The 20,670-nt window shown below is 43.0% G+C and overlaps 1 protein-coding gene across 2 annotated transcripts in view; it reads right to left on the reverse strand.

The window, feature by feature from the left end:
* The window catches only part of LOC100698491 (latent-transforming growth factor beta-binding protein 2), an 87,847-nt gene that overhangs the window by 46,492 nt on the left and 20,685 nt on the right, over positions 1-20,670 (reverse strand). For both annotated transcript variants that reach the window (XM_005453272.4, XM_005453271.4), the window contains exons 4-8: positions 8,011-8,270; positions 6,961-7,134; positions 3,919-4,119; positions 2,220-2,503; positions 1,046-1,148 (exon numbers count right to left, since the gene is read on the reverse strand). In XM_005453272.4, coding sequence (XP_005453329.1) covers positions 1,046-1,148; positions 2,220-2,503; positions 3,919-4,119; positions 6,961-7,134; positions 8,011-8,270 — 1,022 coding nt within the window. The remainder of the gene's footprint in view (positions 1-1,045; positions 1,149-2,219; positions 2,504-3,918; positions 4,120-6,960; positions 7,135-8,010; positions 8,271-20,670) is intronic.

Raw genomic sequence — 20,670 nt, forward strand, 5'->3', positions numbered from 1 at the left:
AGCCACAAAAATGAGCAAATTGGGTATTCACTCTGTTTTCTCCCCCAACTTCAAAGGAGGGAGCAGGGGAAAACATCTGGGAGCCAAAAGAGATCATGCCGTGGACTTAGAAAGAATTGGAGTCTGGCATGCCTGGGGAGACAGTGCGTGGGAGGGAAGAGAATAGATCGACATCTATTATCAAGGCGGGAGACAGAGAGAGAGAGATGATGTCTGCTTCTGATCAACGTCTGGTCAGATATTAAAGAGGGTACAGTCAATCTAACAGTAAAACTAGCAAATCTGCGGGGTATGACCATAATATGACTGAGACACGCGGGAAATAACTGAATCTCCCATGTGGCACGGTACGCTGTGGGAGTGCCTAAACCAGTGCATGGACCACATCGTGCTCTCCAAGTAGTAAAAAGAGCTGTCAGAGCCCCCATCTATAGTGGACAGTGTCACCACCAAGCCTTCCTGCCAACATACAACCACCCTGTTGCTGTTTCACTTACCTACCGCAGCTCTGGTTGGGAACCAGTTGCTCATTTCCTCATTCATTCAAGGCCACATTGGCTTGCTTTGCCCGCAGGGTGGGTGGCACGCCTGCCAGGCTCTCATCTTCATGCTAAATGTGTTTTCATTTGCTTCCCGGTTTTGGTTTTATGGAAGTGAAAACAGCTTCATTTTAACAACTGGGAGCATGGGCGAGTCACGCAGCCGCTCTCAAAGGTTTTTAGAAATCTAACAAAGGCCGCTATGTTCTAGTCATCATCGCTCATTAGCATTGTTTAGGCCTGTAAAACATGCTCTGATAAAACTCCACCAAGCATAAACAATGCCTGCGAAGGCATTAATTTTTAGACACCTTAATATGAAGCAATCAGAGTGGGAAAACTCTACCTTTTGAGTCGGTGTGTGGCACAGAGCAAGATTACCAAAGGACTAACATCAACAGCAAAACAGAATATTGCACCAACAGAATTAAACCAGATTAGTTTAATTCTAATGGAACAACGAAAATAGTTACATAACTCTGGTGGCTTTAGTCAGAACAGCTTACCTGGTTTGGTCGGACACTTTTGGCACTTGTTTAGGCCCCAAGAGGCGCCAATACTTCCACAGCAATCATCCTGTTTGGTTAGCCCTGGAAGAGGCTTGCCACACTACAACAAGACACATCTGTATTAAATCTATGAAACAAGTTTGGAGAATGAGTGTTACATGTTTGGGTAGGCACGCTTGTTTGTGTGCAAGTGCGTGTGCGCGCTGGCAAGGGCGCAAATGTTTTTGTGTCAGGGTGTGCGTGTATACCTTTCTGCGAGGACAAAGCGAACCAGACACATCGGGGACTGTTTAGTTAGAGGTGGACATAAACACACCAATTCCTAAGATCAGCTATGAACCTCCTGGCGTGCTGCATTAAGGGCTCTTGGTTAAATGCTGAAGGGAGAGTCCCATCAAACTCTACTTGTCGGATTTTGTCTGATAGAAATTAAACTTAAGAGATTATATTTTTTCTTCAGATTGAATCCATTATGGTTGGATAAGACAGAAATTTGCAGGGTGAATCTGCTCTTTTGCTGAAGTTTAGTTCTTCTTTGACATAGTGACTAAGTGGTTTAATTTAAATTGCCTTACTTAACCAGAGAGGAAATAATGGAAACAGCACTTGAGCACAAACAAACTCAAGAACTAATTCTGGCAAAAACAACTCATTGTGTTGTTGCAACTGAAATACTAATAAGACCCAACAATAGCCAAGCTAACAGATGCTGTATGAGGTCTAAGATTAGCCGAGCTCACGCACTGCCACTTAAAGTCCTTTCCTTTTCCCAAGTGCTTTAGGATACATTAAAGCAAAGCACTGTAAATCTACAAAATGTGCCACAGTCTGAGCACACAGGCGATGAAAATCTCACCGTTTGGGCCACCTGGGGAGGTTTCAAGCCTCACCTTCACCTCCTCTGAATGCATCCTAACTCATAACATGATTTTGTTGAGGAAGTGGTGGAACATGAGATGGCCAGTGTGGCCAAGCCTCATAAATCCCGGACTTTACACATAAATCATTTTCACAAACTTCCTGTTTGAAGAAACAGCTAGCAGAGAAGGTTAAGGGATGTGAATATATAATGGCAGCTGTGGCTAAAACACTGTGTTCCAGTCGTTTCAACACCTAGACCACAATATTTTATGTGTATTGATATAAGTTGAGATAGCAGTGTACACGGTACCTGTCCATCGACTGTCTCCTGAAAGCATCTTCCAACATTTCCGTTCTGACGGATGTGGGTTGTGGCGTGGCCGTGGCCATTCCCGTTAGCGTGTGGGTGTCTGCTGCTGTGCTCGCTGGAGTATTCGTGTCCGTTTCCAGGCTGGGAGCGCTGCTGGACAGAGTGAGCCCCCTCTGTGGTGGCTGGTCTTTGCCCAGGTTGGACTCGAGCTACTTGGTGGATCTGGACATCAGCTTCTGGAGGATGCTGAATGTGGACGTTGACCAAGGATGGGTGGAGAGACGCTGGAGAAGAAGAGATCCAAAGCTTACACAGCATAGTAGATAGTTTACAGTGTCAAAACTTGAACCGTTTAAGGGGAAGCACCCTCTGCCAAGGGATAAAATCTGTATATACATACTGCAGTGCATGAGATCTCAGCTAAAGTCTTACGCAAACACTTGCTTCATCATCAAGTCACAAGATTTGGTGCATATTGGTAATTCCCGGCAGTGGAGAGGCCCTTAAGATGCTACAAAACAACAACAACACAAAGCGTTTCGGATTCTCTGGTTTAAATCAAATCGTTTTAAAGACTGAAAACAGTTTTGCTGAAGAGTTGAGAAGATGTTGCAATGTGAGGCTCTGTTGTCCTTCTGACACAGGGTAAGCATCCATCTTCAGGGAGTGCCAGGTTTTTTCCCAGAATCCCGACCCACTCTCATGAATCATAACCTCACACACAGACAGCAGAATCCAAGGAGAAAATGCAAAACTTAGTCCAGGACAAGAATGGCTCCATTTCATATATAAAGCATACAGGCAGGACAAACAATGTCTTTCCTGTAACATAATAACACACTGACTGGATTTGTCATTAAACGCAGTTATTAAGTAATTAATTTTTCCATAAGAAGATGAAATGTGTCTGAGTGTAATTTAATTGAATTTAGACTGGCCTTCTGCTTCTAGTTAACTGTTCCATAAAATGAGAAACTATGAAAGGAGGACACGATCGCTTACACCAGGGGATGAGAGTGAATTTATCTCTTTTATTCAAGCACAACAATTCGTATTGTTGCCGTGCTCTGTTTCTAATATCTTCTGTCTGGTAAACGCGGCATTGTGTGAACAATAAGATGACTTGTACTGAGTCATCTATGAGCTGTTCTGCTTAAAATAGAAAGTGACCTCTGCTGTTGGCAAGGAAAGCAATAACACTACACTATAAACAATGTTAAAAATGAAGCTATGCTTTTTTCTTCCTTTTTTTTTATTAAGGCAACTTCTGTTGCAAAATTCAAGTCAGGTGATTATTTTATGTTGAATGAAACTGATTAATCGCAGGCATTCATGAGATCCTTTGCTTCTGGAAGAAAGGAACAGCCAGGAAACCCACAATTGTTGTTTATTAACTGTGTTTTGCTTCTTTTTTCGACACCTCTCTGTTGGAGTGTAAGCTTTACTACAAGAATGACAACCTTGCAGTTATGAGGCACGAGTACAGCCAGAGTCATGAAGAAATGAACGTGTTAGCGAACTGACAGTCGCTCTGAGGTCTCTTAAATATGCACAATATCCAAAATGAAAAGTAATGGCCAATGTAAACTGTTATCTTGCCAGTGATGAGAGTTATCAGTGTCAAGCTACGAGCACTTGTAATCTGAAGACATGCTAATAAATTTTGAGTGAGTGGGGAGGCGTGCCGGAGCGTGATTACCTGGCTGATTGGACAGTGGGAGAGTGTACATGGAGTGGGATGGAGATTTTGGTCTCTGGTGGTTCCTGTGGCTTTGAGGGGTGGGTCGGGCAGGAGGAGGGACTGGCAGGTGACAAAACCGTCCTGTTGAGTTTGACGGACACCAGCACAGGTCCCTGCCGATGCACCGGCCTCCATTAAGACAGGGGATCTGACAGAAGACTGCAAAGATGAAGGACAAAAAATGGAGAAAAAAAGGGTTATGAATGAGAGGAATCTTTAGAAAACACAACATACCACATTTAATTGCACAGCATCATCTAACCTTACACACAAGGATCTAGTAATAAGAAACAGAAGGCGTAGTCCTAATAGGAAGGGCATGTGCTAGGGCTTCCTGTGGACAGCCTTTGTTTGCAAACGGTTAGCAACGGTCATGCTGTTCTCTGCTTTGGCACTACCAGACACCTCATTCCACATGACGTTTATAAAATCTCAACTTTGTCCTCGCGACAGAGCCATGCCCCTCACACTGTGCCTCCTTCAATGACATGTTTTGCCTCTCATCCGTAATTACATACTCCTGTGCAGGATGATGAGTGATGATGCATGATTCATGCTGTAATAATTTGCAGAAAATAATAACAAGATACCATATGGGACACGTGTTTGGATGACAAAAGGCGAAAAAGTTCCCCTAAATATCAAATATTGTCCAAAAAATGAAAGGAGTGCAACTGGCTCAAAGCCATCCAAGTAAATCCAAGTCCAAAATGTGTTCTGTCTACAATTTGATTTATATTTTGTAATTTGCCGTGGAAAGAAAAACAGAACAGACCAGCAGTGGCCAGATGGTGTTTGACAGTAGTGCTTTAACAGCCCTTTCATTGCCTTATCTTTTGGCATAAGGGATGGGTGCCAGCCCAGCACCCTACATACCTGGGCCTGTTCCCATCTACAGTTTCACTCTGACCTGACCTCTCCTAACTGAAAACATCAAAGACAATCAAATGAGGGGAAAAAAAATCTATCCAACTATGACGAATATAGAACTATTCTGGAGCATGAAGGATGAGAAAGTTAAGCAATGCACTTTTACAAAAACAAGAGACTGTTTTGCAAGATACAGATTCAAATGGCCTGCATGCTATGAGATTAAAGAGAATGCCAGACATGGAAACACACAGGGAACTGCATCCTCTGTGTCTCATTGAGGCTAACAGGGTGCAAACAGGGAACAGGGAGATGCTGGACGGTTCTGATGGCATGTAGGGAATGAGCACCCTGTCACATAACATTAACAAGAGTGGGACCACAGGACGAAAAGAGGGAGGAATAGAACAAGAACAGAATCGCGTATCAGATGGGACATTAAAAGGATTAGTAGGAGAATGCTAACAGAATAGATTAAAAACAGAATAAAAAGAAACAGAAATAAAACGAAGGAGAAACAATGCAGGGACAGAGACGGGCAGAAAGACTAAATATGTCCAGACACAGAGAAAGGCCTCCTGTGATTCGACATGCGGGCTAAATTATCAACTCAAGGAGGGCTATTAAAACCTCTCAGTGTTGGATGCATGTCTGCACTGGTCTGTGTCAGGCCAGTCCCACCCTGGTATGGGGCAGGAACTATTCTTAGACAACATCCTACTGTCGAATTTCCGCAGCAGGTTCCACGTCTGCCTATCTTTCTGTCCATTTAACAACCTCTAACGAGCGAGACGCACATGCGCACACACTTCTCACCCAATAAACAGACTTCTACCAATCTAATATCAGCTTTAAGTAAGTGTTGTACACAGGGTGTGCATCGAGAGGCACTGCTGCAATTACCCAGCGGTTTTTACTGCGCTGTTTAAGCAACGTAACAACAGCATGAGATAACTGTTTGCTGTCCACTTGACATTCCTGGACGAACACGCAGACCCGAGCAATAACAGGATGCAAGCCTAAATGGAAAGCAATCTCTTTTTAACGTGCTCTTTAACGCATGCTTTTACATAACGAAGACGGGGGATTTTTGTTTTTTGTTTGAGAATAAAAGTGGGACATAAAAACTAACCACTGAGGAAAAAGTGGAAATGCCAGGAATGTAATCTTGTGAAGGGTCTCTGCCAGGATGCTGAAGTGTTTAGAATATCTACGCCGTGTTCCAAAACCCTGCTAATGTGCACATAAATCTGCAACATCGACCTGTTTATATATTCATAAGCCTGCGATGTCCTCCTTAAATAGGTTAGTGCATTTCAGGGAGGGTTGTTTGCATGTTTGTATCGCTGTTTGAGTTTATATTTATGAGAGTTGTAACTGGAGCGGATCTATATATGTATGTGTGTGGTATGTGCGCCCTTCATCTCTAATCCATAATTAGTCTGAGGTCTAAGCTGGACCATTAAACCTGATGAGAAAACTCAGAAACACGCAGGGGGTGCGACCCTCGCCTTGGCACTAGCCGCCCCCTGCTATCCCATGGACACTCCTGTGTGAATTTGGAGCAAAGCCCTCTGGATAAATGACAGGTTTAATGTAATCCCTGTAAAACCCTGTTCATGCTGCTACTCTTTCTCTCTTTTCAGCCTCTCCCTCTCCTTTTTCATCCATTCCTGCCCTCCCAGAGAGCATGTTAAACGGTTAACGGCGAGGCCAACCGCGAGGTGTAAACCGCAAAAAGGATGGGGCTAAGTGTTGGGGAGCGTGGGACCACTAGGTCCACGTGTCTGTGTACAAGGGGAGATTAGGCCCCTTTTACAGAGCTTGCTTTTAATCTGCTCTCCCCTGTCTGTCTTTTTCTTTGACAGTGAAAGTTTTCAGCATAGCTCTCATGCTTCATCTACACCACTCTGCCTCCTGTCTAAGATTGGTATTCAGAACAGACAGCATGCCACTGGGGACCCATTTTGTCTAGCTCACCCAATAAAAAAAAGAATGAGATACCAAACACAGACTGTGTGTGAGAATCGAAAGGGAGAAAGAGAGACACTCAGGGACAACACAGAGCAGTATCACAGAGATAAGCAGGCAGACAGGCACTACTGTCAGAGGGCCGGAGTCGACACTCACAGAGTCGGAAGCCCTGGTTCTTCGGCTGCTGCTGGTGCGAGGTCTCGCTGTAGACCTCGGTCATGTCTCCCTTCTCGCAGCTATTATAGCAACGCCCTCTGGAGCACACCCTGCGGCACATCATAGGTGTGAAGACGATCTTGATGCGATCCAGGTTGGAGGTGAGGTTGGCCCCTGGAAAACACACACACACCTGGTTGAGAAGCAGCAGTAGAGACAGGCTAGAGACGAGCTGCATCCTTCCACCTTCAGCTTCACTGTGACACACTCCCCGTCTGGGCAAAAGGGAGGTTTATAAGTGCGAGGGTGTGTGCTGACGGTTGGCCAGTGGCACGCTGCAGCTGAACGTGCGATGTGCCACAGACCAGCAAAAAAAAAAAAAGAGGGGGGGTTGAGAAGGCTATTAGGTTTTTGGGCTAGCCTCCAAGCCCTTTATCTTTGAGAGAAGGTGTTTTGGATATGTGTATGTGTGAAGGAAACAAAGAGAGAGTAGGTGAGCACTGTGTAATGGTGGGAAGCTGTTCAACAGCCGTTGCTGCAGTACGGGGCTAAAAAACAGGAGGATGTAGAACGGCAGACAGCTGTGCACGCTGGATCAAAGAGGGGGAAAAAAACTGGTGACGTTCACATCACATTCCCAACAACAACCAGGGTCCAGTGTCTAACATGTCAGAGAAGTGTCTGAGTAAATTCCCAAAGGTTCGTAACTGCGCATTCTCGCACATGCTCAAACTGCAATAGCTTTGATACGGAACGTCTGTGCATGTGATGAAGACCACAGAGGGCGTGAGGTGTTTGGACAGAGGGAGAAAGGAAGTGCATCCTGGGACGCTGCCAATTTTTCCTTGTGGCTAATGTTGAACAATGACACCACAGGAAGTGTATGCATGTATTGTGGTCACTCTGAATTTCGTCAGGCATTCATAGCGATTGCATTTGTTTTGAGGTAGCTAGGGGCAGAGGATGTGAAATGATAACAGAGCCAAGATTTATGATATTCACAAATATTCAAGTGGAAGACATACATGTATTCAGTCTCATGGTACTTACCTGCTGGTAATAATGCATTGCTGAACTGTCCGTGCAGCTGGCTGTTGCTGGTTGGCCTGTGAGTATTGTGGGAATGTGTGTTGGTATGCCCGTTCCTGTTTCCATACCAGTTCCCGTGCTCGTTGCCGTTAGAGTAGCCATTGCCATTGGGCAGAGCGTTGGAGGTTATAGGCCCAGGGGATGATGGATAACGTTTCACAGTACGGGAGGTCCCGGTCTGCTGAGGGGAGGAGTCAGGAGGTCCCCGTCTCACTTGGGTCCTGTAAATTATCACAAGGCCATAAACACATGACCTCAGACAAAAGCTAATGTCCCACACACACATATATATGCAGTCACAAAGATACACCCATGAGCATCTTATACGTGTCACCATGAAATCCATTTAAGTGTGCTCAGTGTGTGCAACAGAAAGTAGGACCCCTAAGAGACAAACATGCCATCTAGCTCATAGATTACTTAATAATACTTAATCAATTTTATAGAATAAAACATTTAAGTTTAATGGAACTGGTAATACTGAATCATTCTTTAAGCACCACAATGCTAAAATAAAATAAAAGTGGACCTAACACCATACTGTTATTTTGGATCTCCACTAGAACAGCTATTATTTATTTGTATGCGATCCCTCAGTTTTATCACCATCAGAAACCAGTTATTTTAGCTTCCATATCTTTCAGGCCATCCTCTCAGTAAGCAAACTTACTTCTGATTGGCTATCGGGTTCTGCAAACAGACTCATGTGCTTGTGAGCACCACATCCTCAACTTCCTGGTTTTCAGGTTCACAAAAACAAACTTTAAATCTTTTAAACAAAACTCAGTTTCTTGTTTTGTCAGCTTCTCAAATCAGTTGGACATCTATGCTCTGCAAATATTACGCTCATTACCTGCTTATTACTGGATTTAGTCTTTCAGTCAAACGCTGTATGAAAACAAAAGTCTCTACTGTCACCCACAAAAAACGTGTAGAATAATCGTATGCAGAGCTCTCGGTTTGGTCGTCTCCTGCACAAATCCAAGAGAAGAAAACAGTAACGGCAGTCTGAAGGCCGAACTTTTGGCTCACACAAGCGGACCTTCTTCTTTGAATCTTTGAACGTGGTTAAAATGACCACCCACCATTGTATCAGTGTACATATGACAGCACACTGCAGACATCTTAAAGCCATTTCACAGGAATCGATTGGCCAACAAAATATTAGGCAGCCAAAGAGAGTCTGTGTGTGGCTCGTCTTAGAAAAGCGTGTGATTAAACACATTAGATCTTTCCATCACAACTCCAAAACCTTTCCATCACACATTGTGTCTGCATGACTAGATTATGAACTCCTTGTTTTGTCTGACTGTGGCCAACCAGAGAGCAACATCCTGAGTGTTGCAGTGAATTGGAGGAAGTATTAAAACTGGGGTCGACGAACAAAGCTCGACCAGGGCTGCAAGGGCGCAAGTTTTTTCCCCAGTGAGCATTTCATTTGGGTCAATTACTGAGCCAGTGTTGCACGACCTGGAAGTTGAGCTCATGTGAGTGACCTGGGGGAGGCGCGTGCCTCTCAGACAGACAGGCAGACAAGCCTACCTGGGTATAAGATTGATTTTGGAATGCTGGGATTCAGCCCTGCAAAAAAACAAAAAAACAAAAAAACATCTGGATCCCACTGATCGGCCCTGACAGACAGGCAGTGAAGGACAAAGGTGAGCTATGCTGGATAGATCAAATAAACACTTGTACAAAACTGTGTTTTTTTTTCTAAACCACACATCACAAATCAGCTCTGTTAACCCCCACACACACTCACAACAATAATCAAGCAAATAAACATGTGCGCACACACACAAAAATGCATATTTGTCCACACAAAAGCAAACACAGACACACCGTGTCCCAGCTGTCCTAGATATAATACAAGTCTGTGCGTGTCTCTTTATTCATAAACTACATTCCTGTTACCATGAGGAGTAGGACACCAAACGAGGAAGCCTAAAAGGTAGACAAACATGTGATAATGTTCTCTCACATCATCTTTTTAAATGACATTTAGCACCTAAAGCTGACAGGGTGGATTTGGGAGAAAGGATGTGACACAGGGAAACCAGAGGTGCTACTGCCAAGGTAATAACGATGGACAGGAGGTGGCAAAAGACCATTACGCTTCCATGCTCAAATATGATTGGGTTTTTCCATCACTAACAGTGACACCTGACCTGCAAGCATCCTGCCTCACTTCCTAGGCCTAGCCAGATGTTGCTCTGTCTACCTCTCATATGTTCAATGGCAAGATGGTTTCCTCCCAGTGTGAGCTCACGGTTACCCTCTCTGCCTGCAGATCAGGGAGCACACGGGGCAAGCACAACCTCACTCTGACGTCAAGGCCTCTGTGGCTTAAAGCGGAATCATTCCCCTCCCTTGTTCTGGGTGACTTGAAAGCAATTTCGAAGTTTACATGGGACATGGGCTGTACAGACAGATGGAAGTAATGTTTGGGGTATCAGGCAATGGCCATACAGTTTTAATTAAATCACTTAAGTCAGCAATAACAGAGCTGCTGAGCACATGGTACAAAGTCTGAAATAAGGCAAATAAAAATGAATGGAAAATAATAATAATAGCTGAGTAGTTCTCAGTCTTTCAGCAGCTGGTATCATCTGACACTTTTCAGTTCAACAAAGCTACTTAGCATTTATGAAATCCAAAATGCTCTCACCAAGCACCAATCAGGACAGACAACGCTAGCATGTGATATTAGTTGGTAAAGAGGAAACACATTCACTTACCTGGTCACTTTATTAGGTACAACCTTTCAACTGTCAAGGACAATTACTAATCAGCCAATCACATGGCAATGACTCAATGCATTTAGGCAAGTAAACGTAGTCAAGACGACCTGCCTTAAGTTCAAACCGAGTAAGGCAGAAAGGGGATTTATGTGGCTTTGTTACTGGTAAATGGTATAGCTGTTGGTGCCAGATAGGCTGGTCTGAGTATTTCAGAAACTACTGATCTACTGGGGTTTTTCTACACATTCATCTCATGGGTTTGTGGTCAGAAAAAGAGAATCTTGTGAGCAGCAGTTCTCTGGTTTAAAAGGCCTTATTGATCACAGAAGTTAAAGCAGAACGGTCAGAAGGCAACAGTAACTCAAATAACAAAGCTATGCAAAAGAGCATTCCCGAATGCACAAAAAGCTGAACTTTTGACTAAGGCAGCTAAAGACAGGAAACTTAGTTTAAAATTCACATGGGTTCGCTAAAATTTGGCAGCAGAAAAGTGGAACAATATTGCCTGGTCAGATGAGTCTAAATTTCTACAGTACGTTTAGGATGTTACAATCAGAAATGAGTGAAAACAACATAAAAGTATGGATCTATCCTGCTGTGTATCCATGAATTAGGCTGCTGGTGGTGTATTTTCTTGGCACACGTTGAGCCTCTTAGTACAAGCTGAGCATCATTTAAATGTGAGTACTGTTGCTGACCATAGCCATCCTTTTATGACTGCAGTGTACCCATCTTCTGATGGCTGAAGTTCAAATTGTCTCATACTGGTTTCTTGAACATGCCAGAAATTTGACTTCAGTGCAATCCTAGTACTGCTTCATGTTATTTAAATACTGACAGGTTGCAGGGACATCTACTTCCCTTTCTGAATAATCAGAACCTTTTAACAAAAAACAGTAAATATGTACTGACACCAAGACTGGAAATACCATTCTCAAATCCAATGCAAGCTTTAGAAGCAGGCAGTGGGTGGGCGTATGCTAAAGCATCAATAATATGTACAAATTCCAGATATTAAATCTGACTTTCTGGTGAGATGCTTTTATAGCATGAGAAGGACCCCGCCATCTCCCTAAAGCACAATTGCAGCACTTCACATGCAGACGTGAAATTGGTAGTCATCAGATATCACTCTCCAAAATAAGCACACATAATGTAATTTATGATTTCACTAGCAAGGCCCAAAGTAGTGCAAGCTTCTGAAATCATGAAGTGAAATCAGGTTATATCCATTTTATAGTTATAGACGCTCTGTGCTTGGACACTACCATGTAGTGCAAAGTTTGTCTGAGTTAAGCCCACGAAATGAAATAATTCATGTTCAGAACATGTGCTCAGTAATTATATTCACAGAGAGAGAATTAATTCTGATAAATCTTGATCCAAACACTTGATCAAAGCATCAGCTCATATCTGACAGCAAAGGAAGCCTCCAACTAAGACATGAAGTAACTGTCAGTGTCCACTATCACTCATTATCATTCATCTCACATGCATGGAAAACATTTAAAGCTAAACCTCATCACATCTGAAGAAATTACAAATCACATTCGGGGCCAAGAATCTAAGCTCTACATGAATCAACACTGCAACACTTCCAAAACACTGCAAAAAGTATTATTTGGCACTCAGCTTGCAACATACTGTATCTTTGAACTCATTTAGCATTACAATATGTGAACATTAGCTCTCACAAAGGCATGACAGCCGGCGTGAATGCCTGTTCCAGCCTCGTCAGGCTCAAATGAGTTGGAGAGGAGGCATTTTTGGAGCACAAACAGTACACAGTTAAGCACTGTGAAAACAAGCCAATATCAAGAACTGGAGGACAGTCAAAACGACTACAGATCCTCCAAATCAGTGACGCTTCCAAACAAAATAGCAGGTGTAGCATGAATTTTCATGTTAAGACTGTGATCTCTGGAAGGGCGAGGATAAATGTGGATAAAGTCAGTTATCTGGATTTGTTTAAGCACCAGAAAACTCCAACAGCAGTTGCTCGAAAAGCACCGCTTCCAACCATCCCAGTGGTGACTGTTGTTTCTGTAAGTTGCCCGGTGTCTAGCCTTTTGCTCCGACAGAAATTCAAGATTTATCTAATGATCCTGCTCACCCCGAGCACTCGCTCACACACACATGCATGCAGTGACCCAGATCTTCAAGAACTGTTTACACCTTAAACTGTCTCCGTAGCCCACACTGCATGACGACGCCGGATAAGTGTTTATGTGAAGCACAGCGCAGTAATGTATGGGCCACAGCTGATTCATTCACTAACAGTTCTGTCTCTGAGGCGCTTTCATTACCCACTGTCTCTATAAATCTCCTTGCTAAATAAAGCACACTTGTCAGTTTAACGTATTTCAGGCAGAAACACTTTTTTTCTGGCCTCAGGATGCTGAATAAGTTGGAAAGGTCAGGACTGTGTGATATTAAATGGTTTCTCACTAACTTGCTCACCACTTGAAGCTAAGCACATGTCCAGCCTGGTATAGCACATTTTTCATTTTGATTTGTTTGAGAATACCAAAGTCTGTAGCCACATGTAATGGCTTGGGTTGTTGACTTCTAGTAGCTAATGCAGAAAATAGGCTGATACGAAGAGCTTGTCTGCTTGTTAGATGGAACCATTTGGCTTTGACGAGACTGTCAAAACAAGACAGCCTGACAGTAGGCAGAAGTGTCTGGCACGAGCATCCCAGTCTGGGTCACAGTGGCTCTCAGCCTTGTCACTTGGTCCAGTTTTAGTTTTCTTTCTGTGGAGTAGGACATAACCTCTGGAGCGATGAGTGGCAAACCTCTGAATCCATCAGCAGATTTAAAACCAATCAACAAGAGTCGCTCAATAGCGCTGAGGAAAATCGAGTCATTATTCTTTTTATTTAAACAAAAAGTTAAATAGCTCCATTTACCTCTTTCCAACGTGGAACATCAGCCAAAAGAACCCTTATTACATAAGAGCTGAACATAATTAGGGCAATTTGAAGCCTACTTGTTAAATGGGGAAATAAATGATGGTCATCAAAGACCAAGTGTAAATCAAAGTTTACTCACATCCATCTCATTCAGAGGAAGCGTTAAACGCTGTTGTTCGGCTCAAAAAGTTGTGTTTGGATATGCATATCATCGCTCAAACTGAAGGGGGGGGAAAGTACAAATCTGGGAAAAAAAAAATGTGCAAACAGCAGCTGAAACAATGAAAACCTTGTACTACTCAACCACTGCAAACACTGTTGTTGGCAACAAAGAAAAGCGAAGATTTATGAGTGTATTCACGACAGACGTGCACTTTCGCAGTCAAAGAGGGAGCACTGTGAACTGTACAGCGCACTTTGTGAGGGGGTACAAAAAGTTTGGGATATAACAAAGTATGCTGGCCATTTTCCAAAGCTTTCCAAAGGTTCCTACTATGTGGCAAAGTAACGGTTACGAGATCTGAACTCGGAAAGAATTAGCCACGCAACTAACAAACAGACAAAAAACCATTAAACCGAGAACATCTTTGAAACAGACAGAAATCATCCATCTTTGTGTACAATATTTTACAATTGAGAACGTCAGCAAAGACATTTTTCAGCAAAATCTCTACAGCAGATGGTGCTCCACATTACACAGAGCCTGCAGACAAAGAGGGAGAGTGCACACTGTTGAAACTAGTCCCAGGAGGTGTTATTCAAGAACATTAGCAAAGACATACACACTTGACTCTTGTTCGTGTTTTGCTATTCAAATCCCAGTAGTGTTGTGAATCTGTGTGATGGTCCAAGACTCCAACTACAATGTAGCAAGGAAAATATTCCAGATTAGCAGTAATGATACTTGAAGGATGGCTAAGAGTCTTGTTGCCAACTATGACTTGTTTGCTTCAGAATTTGATTTAGCCAAATCTGAGCTTTTTGTATCTGATATTTGATAAGAAATTAATTGCTCACTGGATATTTTGAGTCTATTTTGTTTTTTAAAAAAATGATAGCCTTGTTTTGCCATATTCGATCTCCCCCGCCCCCCAGGAAAATGGGGGGAGAAGCTTGGTTAGGAGACTTTGGTCTGACTTAACAACCTTGGTGTATTTTAGGAGGTGAAAGAAGTCTGAAACAGAATTTATTCTTTCTTACCAACCCAGTCAACGCACCAAACCATCTGCACCACCGGTGGCCAAAACCCCACTGTGGTCACACATCTCATTCCTCAGACTTTATGGAGAACACTCTCATCCATTCATCATTCGCCACCGAGGTCCCTGTGTGTTTCTTTCAATAAAACCCTGAGGTCTGATCCTAAACATGCACCAATAAATATAATATCCAACCCCAAGGACACTTTCATTTTATTGTTGTTGTGTCCTTCCTCATAGCAACAAGGTCATGCAATGGCATAGTGGTAAAGTTTGTGCTCAGTGAAACTTCAAAAATAACTCAACACCAGCCTCTGTCACATTAAAGTCTTACCCTAAATTACAGCTTTTTGTGAATGTTTAATGTCTGGTAGTAAATGTTTTGACCTCCAGAGTCTTGGTGTTTGTCGCAGCATCTTTTGCAGGATAATCACGAAGCTCGCACATGCTGATATCTGAGTCTTAGATTGAAGCAAATATCTCAACGGCTCAGAAAATATGCCTTATCTCCCCCTCGACTAAGCTTAAGTGTGCTGCACAGGCAAGAGAGTGGTAACGGTCTATTCATTTAAGTTGTGGCAAGAAAAAATAAAGAATTTTTCGAATATTTGTGACTTTTTCTCCAAAGAGTTTGCACTGTATATGAAAATGATCAAATTGTAACTGAGTGCACCTTTGAAATTCAATTTAAATATGCCAGAAGTGCCAGTGGTCCAACATGTGTCCCATAACATAAAGTACGAATAAAAGGAAAACACCTAGTAACTGGGACATGTGCATTGCCTTAACGATAAGCTCCTCTCTACTAAAACAAGTTTTTCTCGTATACGTGGCCGCATAAGGCCAAACATCAGTGAGCAATTAAGGCCCAGTCTTTCTTTGATAACATCTCTAGTCATTATGACTTGGATAATTGTGGGTCCTGGCAGAATATTCCCCCTTGTGAAAATATGGGTGTGTCTAAGGGCTTATCGCACCAGCCACGGAGGCTGGATTAAATCATGTTCTCTCTGTCTGGACGGCCTTCCAGGAATCCCACTAGTAGCAGCCAGAGCCTGGGTGAAATGAGTTACAGTGGGGCTGGATTGATTCAGAAAGCTTTTTATTCTCCCCCAGGGGAAGAGTCTTATATTAGTGCAACAACTGGGCCTAGTGCACCATGGAAAGCAGAAAAGGGTCTTGAGAAATTGACTGAGCAAAGACTGTTATTCGGATCAGCCGAAGTGCCGCGCAGACAAATGAAGAGATGAAGTTCCACTTAATTTTATAGGTATAACTTCCCCCAGCGTCTGCATGAAAATAGATTTTCTGTAAATCTGACCTCACTGAGGTTTGCCGACATTACATGATCAAAACACATGACTCCTGCCGTCTGCTCAAACTCAGCGCAGGCCAGCACCTGTGAAATAATCAGCTCCCTTTTTTTATCTCCGGGGGGTGGGAGGGGGCAGGCAGTAGCCGTGCCAATGTGCCAAGTTTTCGCCTCAGCATTTAAAAAGCAGGGTTTTCAAATCCAGGAAGCAGTGAGTCTGGATGAAAGAAAATCAGTGTGGTTGCTGTGGTTCAGGGGCCAGAACCAAAATGCCTGCAGGCCTGGTGAGCTGAGAAGCCATTTAATATTCTCCCGTTTATTGTAGTTGCTCTGATCATTAACTTAGTAAAACGCCGCAAGACAGGTCAGCAGGAAGAGCCATTACCAACTGCTGACTGAGGCTATATATGCTGGTCAGAGTCATATGTCAGACTGCTTTCACGATAAGCCAAAAAGGGTTTCCATTTAGAAGAGTGATTAAGCAAATTTTTGAATTGGAATATAATGCTGGTTTGAAAAGAAATTTTACAGGGACCACAGGGCAAATGTAGACATGAACAAGTCCAGCTTTTGGAGGTCTACTTTTGTATAGTTTTAAACTTTTGGAGGTCTACTTCATCCCCCAGGGGAACCCACAGGAACCCTACATCCTGACATCTGAATGGATTAACTGGTCCCATGCATAGCCATACTGCTAATTCATGTTTTCAACACCATGCCCCATATCTGGGAGATGTGTCTGATTGATGCTATCTCCATCTGCCTCAGTGCCGGAGGTGGAGGCCGGAGAGCATTCCGGGACAGGCGTGCTTCTTTCTTTTTATAATTACTGTACAGTATTTGTCCGTCCGACAGCTGCATCTGCACAGGCCAGCTTGATGAGGTGGATTTGGCCACGGACGCAGAGCCCGCTGGCACGGCGACTCAGAGAGAGTGTTTCAGATGGGGCTTTAGGAGAGGTGGGACGGGGGAGAGAAAGACATATCTGTCCCATGCTGAGTGCTGAGTTCTCTATGGTCCTTTGTTCCCTCTGGCCTAGCAGGAAGCCAAACACTCATGGGACTAGTTTGGCTCTGTGATTGTAGGAAAAAAAAAAAAACACCAACCCTTCCTGGCCTGGCTCGGTTAGTATTGTTGTGTGTTAAAATTGCTCACATACAGCAATCTAGAATACATTTAGATGCGCATAGTAATAAGTGTAATGACAAATGGTTGATCAATCTTTACTATTTCACGCTGAGAAAGCCCTGGGCCATTCACAAATTTAAAAAAAGCTCACCAGGGATTGAGCTTCAGGGTACATGTCAAGTTTGCAACATCAGCACAAAATACTGTATAAACAAGCAGAAAGCCGGTGAACCTGACTCCACACAATTTCACTCCCATGCCTGGAGACAAATCAGTCCTCTAGACATGCAGTCATATGCCTGGTTTAGAAGAGAGCCCTATTCAGAGGAGAGCCGCGCACACAACCTGTGGGAATTAACTTTTACCCCTTTACTATACTTTAACCATACTTCCTGTGTAGCTCACCTTGTTTTTGGGAGCAGCCAAAAAAAGAGGATGATTCTATACAGTTCTTCTTTGAGTAGCAAAGCAGACTGCCAGGTGATACAGTCAGAAAACTTTCCCAGGCTGAGCCTTGGATATATGTTTCAGTCATAAGAAAACACTTATCTGATCAAAGTTATAAGTTTCAAGAGCAATATGTGATGTAAAGCTAATGTGGGATTTGGGCTGCTCTTAATTTATTATCCTCTCGACTCAGTCGTAGTAACAGAGACTTGCTGAGCGAATATCCACTCCTGCCTTTCTGCGTTTAAGCTCTTTGTCTCTCTTGCGTCTGATACCTGAAATTCCTCGGCAAGCATTGTGATCATTGCTCCTAAGAAAATCGGCGATAACAGCAAAACAATAATTCAGCGCAGGTGCAGAGTACACCTAGGGGATTTTGACAGGTCCCAGCAGCGCTGGTGGTGTGGTTTGTCTGGAGTGGGAGTGAAAGCAACCAGTGATCCATGATTAACATGGAAAACTCCCACTACAACCACAGTTTCCTCTGAGAAATGGCTGTGTGGCTATGTACAAAGCCTTGAGTCAACAAGCCACATAACCGCCAGCCCTATTAGTCACCAGGAAAATGGTGGGGCCGATATAAGCAGAGAACCTGTACGTATGACCAGAACACTGGGCGTTTTTCTTTTTCTTGTAGTAATACGAGTGAATTACTTGTGAGGAAATTCAAACAAAGAACAAGTGTTGATGACACAATGATCTAACTTCGTTTCATCCAGTACTTCCAATATTAGTGGCATTTAAACCCAAAGTTATATTTCCTACCTGACTGCATTGAATCATTTTTTGTGAAAACACTGAATCTGACAATACTGAACGACTTTATGTTGTACATTTTGAGCACATCATAGTGATTATTAATCAGATTTATTGTATTATATGTTTTATACTTATTCTAACAATGATAATAAATTTGATTAAATTACTATTAGCATTGTGGCTGCAATCATTCAATATAATCAGTGTGATCACTTTGCTTTTCAGTGAAGTGTGGTGGGGCTACGCCCACATTGTCTGCCTATGAACAAGAGCTTTTAGCGTTCACTGTAACAGTCAAATTATTCCACACCCCCTTCACTAATTTGCCACACTGACACTACACCATTCAGAACTGTTTGGACAGGGACAGGTTTCATAATTTTGACTCTGTGTGCCACCACAATCTAAAATTAAAGAATAAAACTCCTGCTACGCTATGTGGAGCACCACGGTGGTTTGGTGGATTCGCACTGTTGCCTTACTGCAAAGAGGTCCTGGGTTTACCTCCAACCATTTGGGCTTTCCGTGTCGTGTTTGTAGGTTCTCTCTGACTATTCCTGCTTCCGCATGCAGTCCAGCTACATGCATTTGGTGGGGTTTGGTTAATCTAAATTGGTGTGAATGTGAGAGCGAATGGTTGTCTGTCTCTCTTTATTAGACCCATGCAGAGTGTACTCTTGCCTTATGGCTGCTGGATAGGCCCTGCAATGGATAAGTGGAAAACGATGGATGACAATCAAATATCAACTGAAGTGTTGACTTTAATTTATGGGGCTGATTTTCTTCTCACATTAAACAGTAAACTTTGGACAAATAAAACTATAAACTCCACATCAGGTCTAGAAATCTGCCTTTTTTTCAATATCAGAAGACATTATTCTCGGCCAAAAACAAATTATAGGGCCTGTTTCTGGTGGGTTTCCATCCCACAGTTCAAATATATGTGAGGTTAATTGGTTTGTACGTTTCTAAAAGGGTTCACATTGTACGATGTCACTGCACTGTGTAAAACTGAGGTTCAAGTATAATCTCAGTAAGGTACAAACCACCATGTTACAGAAGGGTTAACTAGCAGTACCATCATGGGCACCACCATGTATCACTATAGGTAGAATAATGTACTTTCTTTTGCTGAAAGTGTGTCATTTATTTGCTAGTGTGAAAGTCTTCAGACCTGAAGTCTAGTCTAAACATAACGGCTTGAATTCTATGTGGTATGAATTGCAGCTTTGTTATCTATGTAGCTGCCGACACTGGCCCCGAGTCAGATCATGTAACAGACCAGAGAGAGATGACCTTTAGAGGGGTAACCTGCATGCAGCATACATCCTGCTCTACCCAGCTCTGTTTCCTGCAGAGAACTGATGTCAGAGGACGGCAAGGCAGTGGAGATTATATGAAGGACTCATAGGTGGTGGTGGTGAATACGCCCTTTACACATGGTCACCACTGGCCCTGACCTTCATACTAGGGGCCAACTGTGATCTACAGGACCTCATGCTGACATCCCACCACAGACATTACAAGAAACACTGAACTGCATTTGTTCTACAGGTCAGAGGAGGAAGCAGTTATTGGCTTGCCAGTTACATATACGATGTGCTGAGTTTTACGTTTTATGGTTAATCCCACAAAACAGGCAGTTAGGACATTTGGGACAAAACTGAAGAGGTCGGAGGAGAGGCTTAAGACTGAAGACAGGAATACAGAAGGAGGGAGTATGACAAGGAATTGTGCTTCCCAGAATCCCACAGCAAAGGAGGCTCCTCATATGTTTTGTCCATCCCACCAAGACCTTTATTTTATGCTGCCAAGCATAAATTCATTCAGTGGGGGTATTCATGGTGCACTTTATTCTCAGCCCCCCCCACAAAAAAAGGCAGACAACCAAAGAAACAGTTTTTCTTGATGGAAGAATTTATCCCCATGGATGAGGTCATTTCTAATAAATAAGTTGAAAAGAAGTTAAAAAATATGTGATAAAAATAATTTAGATAAATTATTCATAGTCAAACCTAAATCAACATAAAGACACGTGGCCATGAATAGAAGGTGAGGGTCTTAACTGAAGAGAAGACATGTGAAAGGTTTTAAAATATTCCACATTTTTTGGCAGATTT

This window comes from Oreochromis niloticus, linkage group LG19 (assembly GCF_001858045.2).
Source record: "Oreochromis niloticus isolate F11D_XX linkage group LG19, O_niloticus_UMD_NMBU, whole genome shotgun sequence".
Lineage (NCBI taxonomy): Eukaryota > Metazoa > Chordata > Actinopteri > Cichliformes > Cichlidae > Oreochromis > Oreochromis niloticus.